Below are 17,766 nucleotides of genomic sequence, written 5' to 3'. Positions count from 1 at the left end.
ATCTCTGTTATGTAACTCATGGAAAGCATATATTCATTGGTTCATTCATTCCTTCATTTACCTCTGTTATGTAACACGTGGAAAGCACTTTCTCATTGGTTCATTCATTCATTTTCCCCCCTTATATTTACCTCTGTTATTTTACACTTGGAAAGTGGAAAGCACTTAAGCATTGGTTAATTTATTCATTCATTCTTTCATTTACCTCTGTTATGTAACACATGGAAATCACTTACTCATTGGTTTATTGATTGGTTACCTCTATTATCTGTCTCTGCATTTATTAATTAAACGTATCATTGCTACAATTTTTACTATTAATTTATTCATTCATTCTTTCATTTATAACCAATGTAATCGGTTTTGAAATATGCAATCATGCATTCATTTCTCTTTCCTCTCTCTCACTATTTCTTTCTCTTTCTTTCGATTTCTCTCTCTCTCTCTCTCTCTCTCTCTCTCAATCTCACACTATCTCTTTTGCTCTCTCTCTGTCTCTCTCTGTATCTCTCTCTCTCTTTATCTCTCTCTCAATATATATATATATATATATATATATATATATATATATATATATATATATATATATATATATATATAATTATATAATATATATATATAAAATATATATATATATATATATATATATACAATGCCCTTGGAGTATAATGAAGCAAACTCATGCTTTCATAAAATGAATCATTCATGGGTTATGGCTTGACAACGCCACTACCACATTATCTCATTCGTCTCTAGTGTTATTCATCCTGTTTTGTTGACAAAAGGGAAACCCGAAACGTTCATTTTATCTGTTTTCGTATAATATTAAATTGAATCTTACATTCAATTTCACATTGTTTTTTATTTCTTCGAGCTTCGAAGCAGCACCATAATTTACATTACAGTCTATAATGTAAACATGAGGAGATACATCGTTAGAGCGCTGATCCCACCAGATATGGGTAACGTGACCACCCAGGCGATGAAGATGTTTTTGAATAGGGACCAATCCACGTTGTCCTTGGACCGCAAGCGGCCCACCATGACGATAGAGCCCACTTTACAGTGGGTGGTTGAGATAGGGATACCGACGTTGGAGGCCACCAAGACCGTCAGGGCGGCGCCGATCTCAATCAAAAAACCGCTGAGGACAAATTGAAACGAAGTAATGTGTTAAGTAAAAACGACTACCTACATGTAATGATGTTGTAAGATGAGTTAATGTTATGATACATGTAATGATGTTGTAAGATGTGTGAATGTTACGATACATGTAACGATGTTATAAGATGTGTGAATGTTACGATGCATGTAACGATGTTGTAAGATGTGTGAATGTTACGATACATGTGATGATGTTGTAAGATGTGTGAATGTTACGATACGTGTAATGATGTTGTAAGATGTGTTAATGATACGATACGTGTAATGATGTTGTAAGATGTGTTAATGTTACGATACGTTTAATGATGTTGTAAGATGTGTGAATGTTACGATACATGTAATGATGTTGTAAGATGTGTTAATGTTTCGATACATGTAATGATGTTGTAAGATGTGTTAATGTTACGATACGTGTAATGATGTTGTAAGATGTGTGAATGTTACGATACGTGTAATGATGTTGTAAGATGTGTGAATGTTACGATACATGTGATGATGGTGTAAGATGTGTGAATGTTACGATACATGTGATGATGTTGTAAGATGTGTGAATGTTACGATACATGTGATAATGTTGTAAGATGTGTGAATGTTACGATACATGTGATGATGTTGTAAGATGTGTGAATGTTACGATACATGTGATGATGTTGTAAGATGTGTGAATGTTACGATACATGTGATGATGTTGTAAGATGTGTGAATGTTACGATACATGTGATGATGTTGTAAGATGTGTGAATGTTACGATACATGTGATGATGTTGTAAGATGTGTGAATGTTACGATACATGTGATGATGTTGTAAGATGTTAGAATGTTACGATACATGTGATGATGTTGTAAGATGTGTGAATGTTACGATACATGTGATGATGTTGTAAGATGTGTGAATGTTACGATACATGTGATGATGTTGTAAGATGTGTGAATGTTACGATACATGTGATGATGTTGTAAGATGTGTGAATGTTACGATACATGTGATGATGTTGTAAGATGTGTGAATGTTACGATACATGTGATGATGTTGTAAGATGTGTGAATGTTACGATACATGTGATGATGTTGTAAGATGTGTGAATGTTACGATACATGTGATGATGTTGTAAGATGTGTGAATGTTACGATACATGTGATGATGTTGTAAGATGTGTGAATGTTACGATACATGTGATGATGTTGTAAGATGTGTGAATGTTACGATACATGTGATGATGTTGTAAGATGTGTGAATGTTACGATACATGTGATGATGTTGTAAGATGTGTTAAGGTTACGATGCATGTGATGATGTTGTAAGATGTGTGAATGTTACGATACATGTAATGATGTTGTAAGATGTGTGAATGTTACGATACGTGTAATGATGTTGTAAGATGTGTGAATGTTACGATCTTACTTAATTGAGCTTTATTGGCTTATATATTTTAAAAAATTTGTTTTTATATATCGCAATATCGACTTAACGTGCTCAAGGCGCTTTACAAGGGCCCCCTGGAGAACAGCAACACTTAAAATGTAGGACGTGACATGACACCTGTTAGGCGATATTACAATTTTTTTTCGGACAGAGACAATGCTGTTAACGGCCAGGTACTCATTTTACACTTGAGTACGGTGAGACCCTTTTTCAAGGACTCAACTATGCGCCGAGCGAGGCCGGCTCGGACCCAGGACCTTCCGATCCGAAAGCGATTGTCATAATACTAGACCAAATAGCTGCACATTAAAAAGAAAGGAATGCCGATGACAAGTAAAAGATAAGAAGAGAAATTTTATCAAAGTCAAAGTGACCGTTATTCTAATCGGAAGTAGGATACAGGAAAAGTAAACAACATAGGAAGTGGCCAGATAATTTAGGGAGAAATCAACCAAATACTATTGGACTCCACACTATCCTTGTATCTTATCTATTCTTTTACAAAAATAGGGATAAAAGTAAGCAATATAGGAGGTGGCCAGATAATTTAGGGAGAAATCAACCAAATACTATTGGACTCCACACTATCCTTGTATCTTATCTATTCTTTTACGAAAATAGGGATAAAAGTAAGCAATATAGGAGGTGGCCAGATAATTTGGGGAGAAATCAACCAAACACTATTGGACTCCACACTATCCTTGTATCTTATCTATTCTTTTACGAAAATAGGGATAAAAGTAAGCAATGTAGGAGGTGGCCAGATAATTTGGGGAGAAATCAACCAAACACTATTGGACTCCACACTATCCTTGTATCTTATCTATTCTTTTACAAAAATAGGGATAAAAGTAAGCAGTATAGGAGGTGGCCAGATAATTTAGGGAGAAATCAACCAAATACTATTGGACTCCACACTATCCTTGTATCTTATCTATTCTGTTACGAAAATAGGGATAAAAGTAAGCAATATAGGAGGTGGCCAGATAATTTAGGGAGAACTCAACCAAATACTATTGGACTCCACACTATCCTTGTATCATATCTATTTTTTTACGAAAATAGGGATAGTGATTTTAGGGTTCGACCTTGTTCCGTACTGCCAATGTTAATTTTTTAAAAATATCATCGAGCACAAAATTACTGGCAAACATAGAAATTATAAAACTATTGTTTACAGATTTAGATACGAGTAACTTGTAAACCTTTCTTTGTTAAGGACAATCCCATTGCCTGTTGATTCAAATGGTTATTTAAGAATATTCGATGGAGCGTAATCATGGCCATACTTGGATTCAATAGTCTGATGTCCCGTCACCCAGCAACGGCGGCCATCGTGGTTATAAACAAAAAAATCGGTACTTTTTATTATTCATGCTGGCTAGAACTTTTCATATGTCTTGTGATCAGAATGTGTAAAAGTCAAAACATGATCAGATTTATAATGTTTTTTCTCCCTCTGGATACGCTTTTATGCTCGTAGGAGAAATGTTTCATAAGGGCGTCCGCCATTGTTCCGATAGTTTTGAGCCAATTACTAAGTTACCATGCGTCATTACGAGGGAAGTGACGTTACGACTGTTGATGCCTATTAGTGTGGGTTGTGTGTTTTTTACAGTCTGTGTTTTTGGCGCCATTATCATGAGTTGCATTGATTTTCAAAAACACAGACACATTATAATATCCAGACAAAGTACAGGCGTAATAACAATAACAAAAATCATATCGATATGGCATTTGGAAATCGATATCATTCGATAGTTTAGAGCCAGTTACTAAGTTACCATGCGTCATTACGAGGGAAGTGACGTTACGACTGTTGAAGCGTATTTGGCCCATTAAAGAAAGATCCCAGTTTTTTTGACCGTTTACCTTGATGGAGTAATCTTGGAGAGATCGGACCCCATGGTTTTGATCACCCTCCTTCCCAAGACGCACAGACCAATACTGATGCCCACACCTCCGTATAGGAGAATCCATATCGGCGTGGCTGACTTCTGCTGGACAGACTGTTCGTTGCCAATCTGCCATAAGGCCACCACTGGACCGATGGCATTGCTGGAGTGAGAGAACAGGATTTAAGAAGATATTTTAAAAAATGAAGTGAAGAATCAACAACAAGAAAAAAAGGGCAGGAGGGACACATGGGTTTTCTTTTTGTTTTGTTTTGGGGAACCAAAATAAACAAAAAATCTGCTATGAGCCAGCCACTGGACCGATGGCATGGCTGGAGTGAGAGAACAGAATTGAATCCTTTCCTTACCAGCCATTTTCAGAATTTTCCCCAAAGTGTCACACCAACCGAACACAAAAATATTTTTTTCTTATTCAAACAGATAAGCAACAAATACATTCTATGCATAATATTGATCGGCAAAATGAACTCTACAACACAGTGTCACGTTTTTATATGTATAATAAAACATTTGTCGATAAATTGTGTGATTTACAAAATAAATCAGAATGATAAAAGTGCTGGTTTGATCGTAGAAAATGTGACGATCTTCCTATGGTTGATAAGGATAGGGTAAGAAGAGAAAAAAATGATGTGAAAAATCAACAACTAGAAGGACAGGAAGGGGGGGGGAAGAACACATGGGTTGTCATTTTGTTTTGTTTTGGAGAAATATAATAATAAGCAATATGGCTGCGCAGTCTCAATGGACATTGCCGTGAATGTGTGCGTCACTTCGAGTTTGTCAGTCTTTTTCTATTATCCAGTTAGTGATCTGCCTCCTTAAAACTCTGTCTGGTGAAAGTGTTCTTAGCTTTAGAATGTCATCATATGTGTTAAGGTGCTGAGGCAGTTGGATGTTTCCTTGTGTTGTTGAAATAAAAAAAATCTGCCATAAAGCCACCGCTGGACCGATGGCATTGCTGGAGTGAGAGAACAGAATTTAAGAAGATATTTTAAAAAATGAAGTGAAGAATCAACAACAAGAAAAAAAGGGCAGGAGGGACACATGGGTTTTCTTTTTGTTTTGTTTTGGGGAACCAAAATAAAACAAAAAATCTGCTATGAGCCAGCCACTGGACCGATGGCATGGCTGGAGTGAGAGAACAGAATTGAATCCTTTCCTTACCAGCCATTTTCAGAATTTTCCCCAAAGTGTCACACCAACCGAACACAAAAATATTTTTTTCTTATTCAAACAGATAAGCAACAAATACATTCTATGCATACTATTGATCGGCAAAATGAACTCTACAACACAGTGTCACGTTTTTATATGTATAATAAAACATTTGTCGATAAATTGTGTGATTTACAAAATAAATCAGAATGATAAAAGTGCTGGTTTGATCGTAGCAAATGTGACGATCTTCCTATGGTTGATAAGGATAGGGTAAGAAGAGAAAAAAATGATGTGAAAAATCAACAACTAGAAGGACAGGAAGGGGGGGGGGGGGGTGGGGAAGAACACATGGGTTGTCATTTTGTTTTGTTTTGGAGAAATATAATAATAAGCAATATGGCTGCGCAGTCTCAATGGACATTGCCGTGAATGTGTGCGTCACTTCGAGTTTGTCAGTCTTTTTCTATTATCCAGTTAGTGATCTGCCTCCTTAAAACTCTGTCTGGTGAAAGTGTTCTTAGCTTTAGAATGTCATCATATGTGTTAAGGTGCTGAGGCAGTTGGATGTTTCCTTGTGTTGTTGAAATAAAAAAAATCTGCCATAAAGCCACCGCTGGACCGATGGCATCGCTGGAAGAATTGGTGGTAGTAAAGGGTGGGTGGAGTGGGTTGGGGTGGGGGTTTGAGAATTAAAACAAGTGTGTTTATTGAAAATGTTTAATGAAAAAATGAAAGATGTGGAACAGGGGGAAAATGGAAGGCAAACGAAGAAGGGGAGTCCTAGGCCTAGTTATATTAAAAAAAAAACATCCTACAGTGGACGGAGATGAATTGAAGAGAGTTATTTATATGAGGCCGTCAACAGAGGAAAGGAATGGGCGGACTTTTGTCATTGTAGAGTGCGGGCAGCCAACGTCAGTGAGGACGACGCTGGATAGTAAGTGAGTAAGTGTTTATTGAACAACATAGTTGTAATGCTGATGACGATGATGGGGTCAGGGTCTCGATAGGTCAGTTGGTAGAGCACTTGTTTCAAACGTAAAGGGTCGCAGATCGGTTCCTGGTCGATTTTTTTTTCTGACTCCATTGCCCACCCAGCAGTAACTGGGTACCTGGGTCTCTAAAATGTCGGGGAAAGTACTTTGCGATAGACTAGCGTCCTATCAATATATATATATATATATATATATATATATATATATATATATAACGAGATTAACTCCTGCTCAATGGGTCTTATAGCTTTAAAAGACCAATTTTCTATGACGATAATGTTGATGAAGATGATGATGATGATGATGATGATGATGATGATGATGATGATGATGATGACGACGACGATGATGATAATGATAATATTAATGATGATAATATGAGGATGATATGTACCTGACATCATTGCCTCCATGAGCGAAGGCGCCAAAAACTGCAGTAAGAATTTGTAAGAATGTGAACAGATAGGAAACGACTGGCTTGTCTGTGATGGCGGCTCTGGAAACTTGTCTGGAACCCTGATAAAGATATTTATGCAAGATTTGACAATGGAGATGATCTATATTAACTTTCTATGTGCTTAAGGTCATTGGTCACATTGCAAAATGTGCTCAAAGTGAACCACAGAGTAAAAAGTGTTCTCAGCTTTTAAAATATCCAACATCACGATTGGTCATATTGTTCAGCTTGGGTCTAAACATAGAAAATCAGTACTTTTTATTCTTCATGCTGGCTAGAACTTTTTTACATGTGATCAGAATGTATAAAAAAAAGTCAAAACTTGATCAGATTTATGATGTTTTCCACCTTTATGCTCGTCGAAGTATTTCTTATGGGCGTCCGCCAATGATCAGATAGTTAAGAACCAGTTATTAAGTTACTATGCGTCATTACGAGGGAAGTGACGTCACGACTGTTGAAGCATATTAACTTCCCTCTGCTTTGTTATTGTCTGTAGACAGCCATTATTTAATGATTAGGTCGCGTTAAATTTTATGAAATCAGACGATGAACGTATTTAAGGTTAAACATTTTTTTGTGTTGGTCTGTTTTATTAGGCTGGTGGCTATTGTGAGTATTTTACCGAAATTTAGCGTGAAAAATTCTTTCTAGCCATTTTCATAATTTTCCCTGAAACTTCACACCCACCCAACACAAAAACATATTTTTTTCTACTCAAACAGAAAAAGAACAAGTACATTCCATAGATATAAGTGTCCAGTGTCTAATTTTGATCGCTAGAACAACGTATTTTCTTTATAATTTAAGATGTACAAAAGATATCAGAATGAGAAAACGAATGTGACGATTTTCCTATGGATGGTAAGGACAGGATTAACGACAAGCAACTTACTGGTAATGCAGCTTCATCTATTGGAATTTCGTCGTCCCCCTTCACCGTGGACGCCTCTGTGAAAAATGGGAAAAGAATACCTTAAAACATGTCATCTGAGTCACAAAGAAATTGATGCTGTGCGCTTGGCTAGAAACTCACAACATGGCCATCCGGTAATATAACGGACTAACACACAAAACGATGTGTAACTCTGAGCATTTTTGTCCAGTATTAGTTAGTGAGAGTTACTCATAAACATGGATGGCAAAAAAAAAAAAAAAAAAAAATAACAATAGCAAAGACTTAAACTTCGTTCTATCTATAGATAGAATGCGCTTGGCCAAGGAGTTCACAACATTGCCATCCGGAAGTATAACGGACCAACACACAAATTCTGTGTAACCATGAACGTTTATAGTCAGGTTAATACAGTTTAGTGAGAACAACTCACAAACGCGGATGGCAAAAACAATAACAAAGGCCTGAGTGACGTCATCTGCATACTATCTATAGAGAGGAAATTTCTACACATAGAACGAAATTGACGTCACTCATCTCTATAGATAGTATGCGCTTGGCTAAGAAGCTCATAACATTGCCATCCGGAAGTATAACGGACCAACACACAAAACTATGTGTAACCATGAACGTTTAAGTCGGGTTAAAACAGTTCAGTGAGCATTACTCATAAACGCGGATAGCAAAAAACAATAACAAAGACCTTAGTGACGTCATCTGCATACTATCTATATTGTTTTAGACAGACATTTTTATGATTAGCGCTCACTAAATTATATTATGGCAATGTTGTGAGTTTCTTATCATCTGATATAGAGACGCGATACTTCTACAGTGGCAATAGGGTTTTTTATAGCAGAAGATGCGTGTCTATGTCAGGTCGTGTCAAGTCGGTAAACATCCTCTCGCTCATAATGTTTATATGTAATATAATTGAAAATTGGCACAGGTTTTTGCAACTTTCTATAGAAAGGGTACGCTTGGCTGCATGTTAAATGTTGCTGTTGGCCAGGGACTCTTTGTAAAGCCCTTTGAGCACGTTTAGTGGATATCGCGCTATATAAAAGCACAATAAAAGCTCAAAATGTGGACTTAGTAACTAAGTAAAATCTTCCATGATGTCCCAGGTTTGAGAGATTTTACCAAAATGAAGGTCATTTAAAATCGATCGATTTTTCGGAAGTCACGTTTTCTGGCCAAATTTCAAATACGTGTTTTTCCAACAAACAATCGGGTTTATAAATTATAAATTGGATTCAATAGTCTGATGTCACGTCTCCCAGCAACGGTGAGCAGCGTGGTTCTAAACAAAGAAAATCGGTACTATTTATTCTTCATGCTGGCTATAACTTTTCACGTGTGATGTGATCAGAATGTATAAAAGTCAAAACATGATCATATTTATCATGTTTTTCTCCTCTGGATACATTTTTATGCTCGTCGGAGAAGTATTTCATAAGGGCATCTGTCATTGTTCCGATAGTTTAGAACCAGTTACTAAGTTACTATGCGTCACTACGGGGGAAGTGACGTCATGAATGTTGAAGCCTATTGTAAACAAGAAGGTAAAGTGTGAAACTTGTGTCAACTGACCTGTCAATGCTAGTGTTGAGTCTATGGCATTTCCTGACTTGTTATCCTGTGAAAATAAACGATATATGATCATCATTATCATCATCATCGTCGTTTTCGTAGTCGTCGTCATCATCGTCGTCGTCGTCGTCATCTTTATGATCATCATCATCATCGTCGTCGTCATCATCATCATCATCATCATCATCATCATCATCATCATCATCATCATCATCATCATCATCATCATCATCATCATCATCATATCACCATCATCATCATCATCATAATCGTCGTCGTCGTGGTCGTCGTCATCATCATCATCACCATCATCGTTATCATCATCATCATCATCATCATCATCATCATCATCATCATCATCACCATCTTCGTCGTCATCATCATCATCATCATCATCATCATCATCATCACCACCATCATCATCATCATCATCATAATTATTATCATCATCATCGTCGTCATAAGCATCATCCTCAACATCACAATCTTCATCGTCGTCGTCATCATCATCATCATCATCATCATCATCATCATCATCATCATCATCATCATCATCATCATCATCATCATCATCATCATCATCATCATCATCATCATCATCATCGTTGTCGTTGTCGTCCCACTTGGGCGATATTACAATTTATTTTTCAGACAGAGACAACGCCGTCAATGGCCAGATACTCATTTTACATGTGAGTATGGTAAAAGATTGTGCGGGACTCGAAACCAGGACTTTCCGATCCGAAGGCGAGCGTCATACCACTAGACTAAATAGTCTCAAGTTCACAAGGTTTGACAGAAAAAAAAATGTTTGTTATTTAAAAATCTAGAATGGGTGAACGGGGTAACTGGCGTTGATATTAACTAAATGTGTTGCACGCTCCGTAAAACCCTTAAAAACAAAAACAAACGAACCGGGGTAAAACAGCCTTCGAGTAAAATCCCTCTGATAAAAACTGCCCTCCAACCTCATTTTTTTCTTTCTACACAAATAAAGGGAAATAACTGTTAAAAGTCAATGACCGACTGCTGCTGTTATTTAATTTATTGAGTTATATCCCCTGCGATTCCTGTTCCCTGTCAAAGAAAAACGAACAACAAAAAAATAACCCCAAAAACTTGAGATTTTATATAGCGCGATGTCCACTAAACGTACTCAAAGCGCTTTACAATGGGTCCCTGGCCAACAGCAACATATAACATGTAGGACGGGAATGGCGCCTGTTAGGCAATATTACAATTTTATTCGTAGAGAGGCAACGCTGTTAACTATCAGGTACTCATTTTACACACGAGTACGGTGAGATAATGTGAATAAAGAGCCTTTTCCAAGGGCTCCACTATGCGCCGAGCGAGGCTCGAACCCATGACCTTCCGATCCGAAAGCGATTGTCATACCACAAGACCACATAGCAGCACTGTTACGGCATTGGATTTAGACTCACCATTTTATTTGCAAGGTCAGATAGCTTCACTCTATCAGATTTATTGTCTGTAATATCTGGAGAAACAAACAAAATGTTGAACATTAGATTCTAGCTAAAATTTCATGGAGGCTAAGCGTATTCTTGTGTATAGAATGAATGAGGCTGACGTCACTCGGCTCTTTGTTTGCCATTGGTAATAGACCGTCATTCGTAGAAATACGAATCATTAGCTTCTTTGACTCAATAAATCTTGTTGAAAAGGAAAGTTTAATTCCTTAAAGCCTATAGATAGAACTAAGATGACGTCACTCAGGCCTTTATTATCAGTTTTTTTGCCATCTATGTTTGCGAGTAATTCTCACTCAGCTGTATTAACCAGACTATAAACGTTTAATGTTACACATACATTTGTGTGTGAGTCCGTTATACTTCTGGATGGCAATGTTGTGAGTTTCTTAGTCAAGCACACACTATCTATATTTAGGGCTTTTGGATCATGCTAAGGGCAAATTATTTATTTCTAAAGCTATTTAAGGTAACTTTTTTCTATTTTCCCTTGGAAACTACGAATTTTTGGAATTTCAGCCCTTGTAGTACCCGGTTTCATTGACTATTGATGCTATGCGTTTAGATAAAATACTCACAATATCCGCCAGCCGAATGGAACGTACCAACACATAAACCTTTGGCAAAAAACAATAACAAAAACCTGAGTGACGTCAACTTCACACTATCTATAAACAACCAACCATGCTTGTCCGTACACGTGTGAAGGTGTGTCACATGACAAATTCCATGTGTTGATTGGTGAAAAATCTACTGGTTAATAGCATACAGATTTGCTACAACTTGCTTACTACTCAATGCATTCGTGGGTATAAATAATATTATGTGTTCCATTTCAAGAACTTTTATCTTAATTCTTTACGTCAATTGGTTTCAATCATCTGATGTCACGTCGCCCAGCAACGGCAGCCATCGTGGTTCTAAAGAAAGAACATCTGTACTTTTTATTCTTCATGCTGGCTAGAGCTTTTCATATGTCTTGTGATCAGAATGTGTAAAAGTCAAAACATGATCAGATTCATAATGGGTTTTTTTTCCCTCTGGATACGCTTTTATGCCCGTGGGAGAAATATTTCATAAGGGCGTCCGCCATTGTTCCGATAGTTTAGAGCCAGTTACTAAGTTACCATGCGTCATTACGAGGGAAGTGACGTTACGACTGTTGAAGACCGTCATTCGTAGAAATACGAATTTTTGGCTCCAGTTACAGAACATAAATTCGCTTCTTTGACTCAATAAACCTTGTTGAAAAGGAAAGTTTAGTTCCTGAGAGCCTATAGATAGAACTAAGATGACGTCACTCAGGCCTTTGTTATTGTTTTTTTTTTTTGCCATCCATGTCTTGGAGTAATTCTCATTCAATTGAATTAACCAGACTATAAACGTTTAATGTTGCACATAAATTTGAGTGTTAGTCCGTTATACTTCCGGATGGCAATGTTGTGAGTTTCTTAGTCAAGCACACACTATCTATATTCAGGACTTTTGGATCATGCTATGGGCGAATGATTTATTTCGAAAGCTATTTAAGATGACTTTTTCTATTTATTTCCTTTGAAAACTACGACTTTTTTGAATTTCAAGAAGGCAGCTCTGGTTGTACTCGGTTTCACTGACTACTGAAACTATGCGTTTAGCTAAAATACTCCCAACATCCGCCAACCGGATGGAACGTATCAACACACCCAAACCTATGTTAACCTTGAACGTTTATAGTCTTGATTGATATTTAAAATTTAAAGAGAACTAATCAGTAAGAGCTGAGTGAAGGCAATTTATTTCTTCAATAAACACCTAGATAACCACGACTCTCATGAGAATATGATTACTAGGAGCATTTATATAGCACATTATTATTCACTCAACGTGCTCAAAGCGCTGTACACGGTCCCTGTCGAACAGCAATTGTTAACAAGTTGGACGAGATATGACGCCTGTAAGGCGATATTACAATTATTTTCCGATAGAGACATTGCAGTTTACGACTAGGTACTCATTTTATACCCGAGTACGGTGCGAGAATGTGAGTAAAGAGCGTCGCTCAGAGTGGGATTCGAACCCAGGGCGTTCCTATAGAAAGGCGAGTGTCGTACCATAAGACACCATAGCAGTGATAACTATACCGTCACCTTCGCCGACTTAAACTCTTCTCCTTACCAACTATAGGAAAATCGTCGGGATGTAGAAGCTTTCGGAAGGTCTCCCAAATCGTCACATTCTTACGATACCACCAACATTTTTCTTATTCAAATTTTGTTTGTACATCATGAAATTAAAGAAAATGAACAGTGTGTTGTAGAGCATGTTTTTCTAAAGAAATTATGTATCGCAAGAACTGGACTACTATTGTGTTTGAGTGATAAAAAATATATTTTTGTATTGGTTGGGTTTGAAGTTTTGGGGAATAATATTGAAAATAGCTGGTAATGAGAGGGTTAATTTTAAGAAATTACCTGTAATTGTCTGTAAATCCTGTGGAGCGATTTTACCATGTTCTAGCTCCACATCAACACTTTCCTCTAAATAGGACACGTCATTTCCTGTCTTCTCATCCAACTCCTCACAGTCCGAGGGCGATTTGATGGTATCGTCGTAATCTGTAATGGTAATCGTCAAAACGATACTTTGTCGTTGATTTGAGATAGTATCTTAAGTGGGGTGTGCCTTTTTTACGAAACCAGCCGAAACCCGACGACACCAGATGAAACCGGACAAAGTTATGGGAAGTAGGTAGCAAGTGGGATGTGCCTTTTTTACGAAACCCGCCGAAACCCGCCGAAACCCGACGAAACCAGATGAAACGGGACAAAGTTATGGGAAGTAGGTAGCAGTGGGGAGTGAACCTGGGACTCAGGGAAGTGTACACCATTGGGGAGTGAACCTGGGACTGGGTTTCGGCAGGTTTCGTAAAAAAGACACACCGTCTTAAGTGACAGTTGATTACTTTAATGATATACAAAATAAATGAGAATGTTGAGATGGTCACTTGGCTTGACAAGAAAAGATAAAGTGAGAAATGGGTTGACTGAAGTGAATAATGTATCAATAAAGATGAGAGAAGATAGATTGAAGTGGTTCGGACATGTTAAGAGACCAGAGCAGGAGTACGTGGGAAGGAAAGTAGTGGATATACAATTAGCGGGAAAGAGGGAAAAGGGACGCCCAAAGACTAGATGGTTGGATATGGTAAAGGAGTATATGAAAGAACTGGCCCTGGAGGGAGATAATGCTATGAACCGAGATGCATTTGGGGTTGTGCAACTCTGCAAAATGCGAGATAAGCTGAAAGAAGAAGGAGAGTCATAATATATAAAATAATACATACTATGTTATATTATAATATAATATTGTTATGTATGCACTGTGTACAACAACAAGCAATATCTATTAACCCTCTCCTTACCAACTGTAGGAAAATCGTCACATTCGTTACGATACAACCAACATTTTTCTTATTCAAATTACTTGTGTACATCATGAAATTTAAAGAAAATGAACACTGTATTTTAGAGCATGTTTTGCTACAGAAATTATGTGTCGCAAGAACTTTACTGCTATTGTGTTTGAGTGATAAAAAAATCTATTTTTGTGATAGTTGGGTGTGAAGTTTTGGGGAAAATCCTGAAAATGGCTGGTAAGGAGAGAGTTAAACGATTTATTTCTATCGTGCCAAATAACAAGCTTGCGAGAGTATGTGGTATTGCACGATAAAAGTATAACGAGTTTAATGTATACAAAGAAATGAAAGAATACGTTTATTCCACCTCGACAAGTAATATTATTATCATTATTATTATTATTAATTATTATTATTATTATTATTATTATTATTATTATTATTATTATTATTATTATTATTATTATTATTATTATCATTATTATTATTATGATTATAATAATAATAATAATAATAATAATAATAATTATTATTATTATTATTGTTATTATTATTATTATTATTATTATTATTATTATTATTATTATTATTATTTATTATTATTATTATTATTATTATTATTATCAATTATTATTATTATTATTATTATTATATTATTATTTATTATTATTATTATTATTATTATCATTATTATTATTATTTTCAAAAAAAAAAAAACAAACAAAAAAAAACACATAAAAAGTCAACTTACCAACAAGTTTCTTGTACAATTTTGGAACCAAGGCAAATCTTATGATACACATGGTCGCAAGAGCCAGTCCAAAGGAGATGATAAATTTTGCATATAATGGAATACGGTCGAAGTACAGAACTGAAATATAAAATTAAGTTAAATCAGAATAACAATAGGGTACTGTTTCAAAATATTGTTAATCTTCGCCTCAACATTAATCATGTCGTGGTGACTCAGGAACTAAACATCTATCTAATTTCTAGTTAGTCTAGGGTTAACTCACTCAACCCTAACACCGACTATATCCGTAGTTTACCCGAGTTACTTTGCCCCATGCCTACTTATTATATTTTTCTGAGTCAAATTAGAGGCGTAGTAACAAAGTTAATGCTTTTCATTTTTACACGTTGGTGATAGTTTAATAAAACTATTTATACACATGCTAATTTTTAATACATTTTTCTCAAATTTTGAAAAGTAGCAAAAATCTCTAGGATTGAGTGAGTTAAGTTAACATGTTTCCCTATTGTGTTCTATCACTGTCCACCTAATAACGATTGGGTTGCTGCTCTGTTTAATCGGGCGGGAAGAACTTTGCGATAGACTAGCGTCTTATCCAAAGGATAACAAGCAATTCTTAGTTTCTTTTTTTTCACGCTATAGAAACCGGTATAAACCCCGGATCCATGGCTCTGGATTTTTTTTTTATTGAGGAGAATGAATATTGTTTTTTTTTTAGAGTGGTAAAGGTTGACAGTTCAAGTTCATTTAATCGTTCGATGTCACAATTTATCTATCTTCTCTGATGAATCACAAATAATACTATATATCATCATATAATAATAATAATAATAATAATAAATAAAATAATAATAATATATAATAATTAATAATAATAATAATAATAATAATAATAATAATAATAATAAATGATAATAACAATAATAATAATAATAATAATAATAATAATAATAATAATAATAATAATAAATATAATAATAATAATAATAATAATATATAATAAATAATAAATAATAATAATAATAATAAAATAATATATGATAATAAATAATAATTAGATAAAATAATAATAATAATAATAATAATAATAAATAATAATTAATAATAATAATAATAATAATAATAAATAATAATAATAATATAATTGTACATTTATATAGCGCTTATGCCGAAGCTTCACATTGACCATCAGAAAAAAAAAGAAATATATGAACAGTGGTGAACATATGTACCGTAATCTGAAAAAAAAACATGTCTTAACATTTTGGCCAGAATTTTCGTCCGTCAAATATCAGACGAGTAAAAATGACCCTCATCTTGGCAAAAACTCTCAGACTTGGGACTTATAATTGTTGTTCAGACTACGACTAAATAGAGTACCAAGTACCGTCAACTTTGTAACTTTGCCTAAAGGGGAAACTTTACCTCTGTGAATTTAGAGCTTTTTGAATATCTCAGCTTTCTTGTTTATGAAAGGAAATAATTGCTACAGAACTAAACAATCTCTTATTGGTCCAAAACTTAAGAGGCAAAGTTTTCCCTTTTAGGCAAAGTTACCCCAGTTTAGTGCGGCTATGTGGTCTTGTAGTATGACACTCGCTTTCGGATCGGAAAGTCTTGGATTCGAGCCTCGCTCGGCGCATAGTTGAGTCCTTGGAAAAGACTCTTTTTACTCACATTCTCTCACCGTACTCAGGTGTAAAATGAGAACCTAGCCATTAACAGTGTTGTCTCTGTCGGAAATATTGTATTATCGCCTAACAGGCGTTCTTTATGTTACGTATTGCTGTTAGTCAGATACCTTTTGCAAAGCGCTTTGAGCACGTAGAGTAGATATTGCGCTGTATAAAAAAGCTCAATTTTTTTTTGACGGTACACGAATACTTACGTTCCGCTCCCGCCATTAAAATTGACAATGCTATGATGAAAACAGTTCCTCCATAAAACAATGGCAGCAACATCAAAGCTGGTTTTAGGGGTTTCTCCTGGTGAAAATATTAAATAGATGGCAATATGATAGGCGAAGAAAAGTCGTGACGTAACACCTTCAACTTCTCCGGTTCCAAAATCCTTAAAAGTGTGTGTGTGTGTGTGTGTGTGTGTGTGTGTGTGTGTGTGACCAGTACTTCGGAGGACTAATAATGAATAGTTTACACATTGAATCATAAGGTGGCATAACTATTTTAGTATCAGGATGTATAGGCAGATTCTTAGGATTGTGAAGCTATGTGGTTTAGTGGTATGACACTCGCATTCGGTCGGAGGATCCTGAGTTCGAGCCTCGCTCAGCGCATAGTTGAGTCCTTGGATAAGGCTCTTTACTCGCATTCTCTCAAAGTACTCAGGTGTAAAATGAGTTCCTGGCCGTTAAGCGTTGTCTCTGTAGAAAACATTGTAACATCGCCTAACAGGCGTCATGTCCCGTCCTAAATGTTAAATGTTGCTGTTGGCCAGGGACCCCTTGTAAAGCGCTTTGAGCACATTTAGTGGATATTGCGCTATATAAAATCTCAATTAA

The 17,766-nt window shown here is 35.9% G+C and overlaps 1 protein-coding gene across 3 annotated transcripts in view; it reads right to left on the bottom strand.

Moving 5' to 3' along the window:
• Window positions 1-658: 658 nt before the first annotated feature.
• The window catches only part of LOC144956451 (sodium-dependent phosphate transporter 1-A-like), a 25,945-nt gene continuing 8,837 nt past the window's right edge, over window positions 659-17,766 (bottom strand). For all 3 annotated transcript variants that reach the window (XM_078886954.1, XM_078886953.1, XM_078886955.1), the window contains exons 6-14: window positions 17,137-17,233; window positions 15,246-15,365; window positions 13,551-13,694; window positions 11,050-11,105; window positions 9,605-9,650; window positions 8,012-8,067; window positions 7,054-7,175; window positions 4,460-4,645; window positions 659-1,144 (exon numbers count right to left, since the gene is read on the bottom strand). In XM_078886954.1, coding sequence (XP_078743080.1) covers window positions 907-1,144; window positions 4,460-4,645; window positions 7,054-7,175; window positions 8,012-8,067; window positions 9,605-9,650; window positions 11,050-11,105; window positions 13,551-13,694; window positions 15,246-15,365; window positions 17,137-17,233 — 1,065 coding nt within the window. In that variant the 3' untranslated portion in view covers window positions 659-906. The remainder of the gene's footprint in view (window positions 1,145-4,459; window positions 4,646-7,053; window positions 7,176-8,011; window positions 8,068-9,604; window positions 9,651-11,049; window positions 11,106-13,550; window positions 13,695-15,245; window positions 15,366-17,136; window positions 17,234-17,766) is intronic.

The sequence above is a fragment of the Berghia stephanieae genome, chromosome 11, assembly GCF_034508935.2.
Source record: "Berghia stephanieae isolate SIO BIC M18660-M18661 chromosome 11, UCSD_Bste_1.3, whole genome shotgun sequence".
NCBI lineage: Eukaryota > Metazoa > Mollusca > Gastropoda > Nudibranchia > Aeolidiidae > Berghia > Berghia stephanieae.
This window is presented reverse-complemented; position numbering and strand designations above follow the sequence as displayed.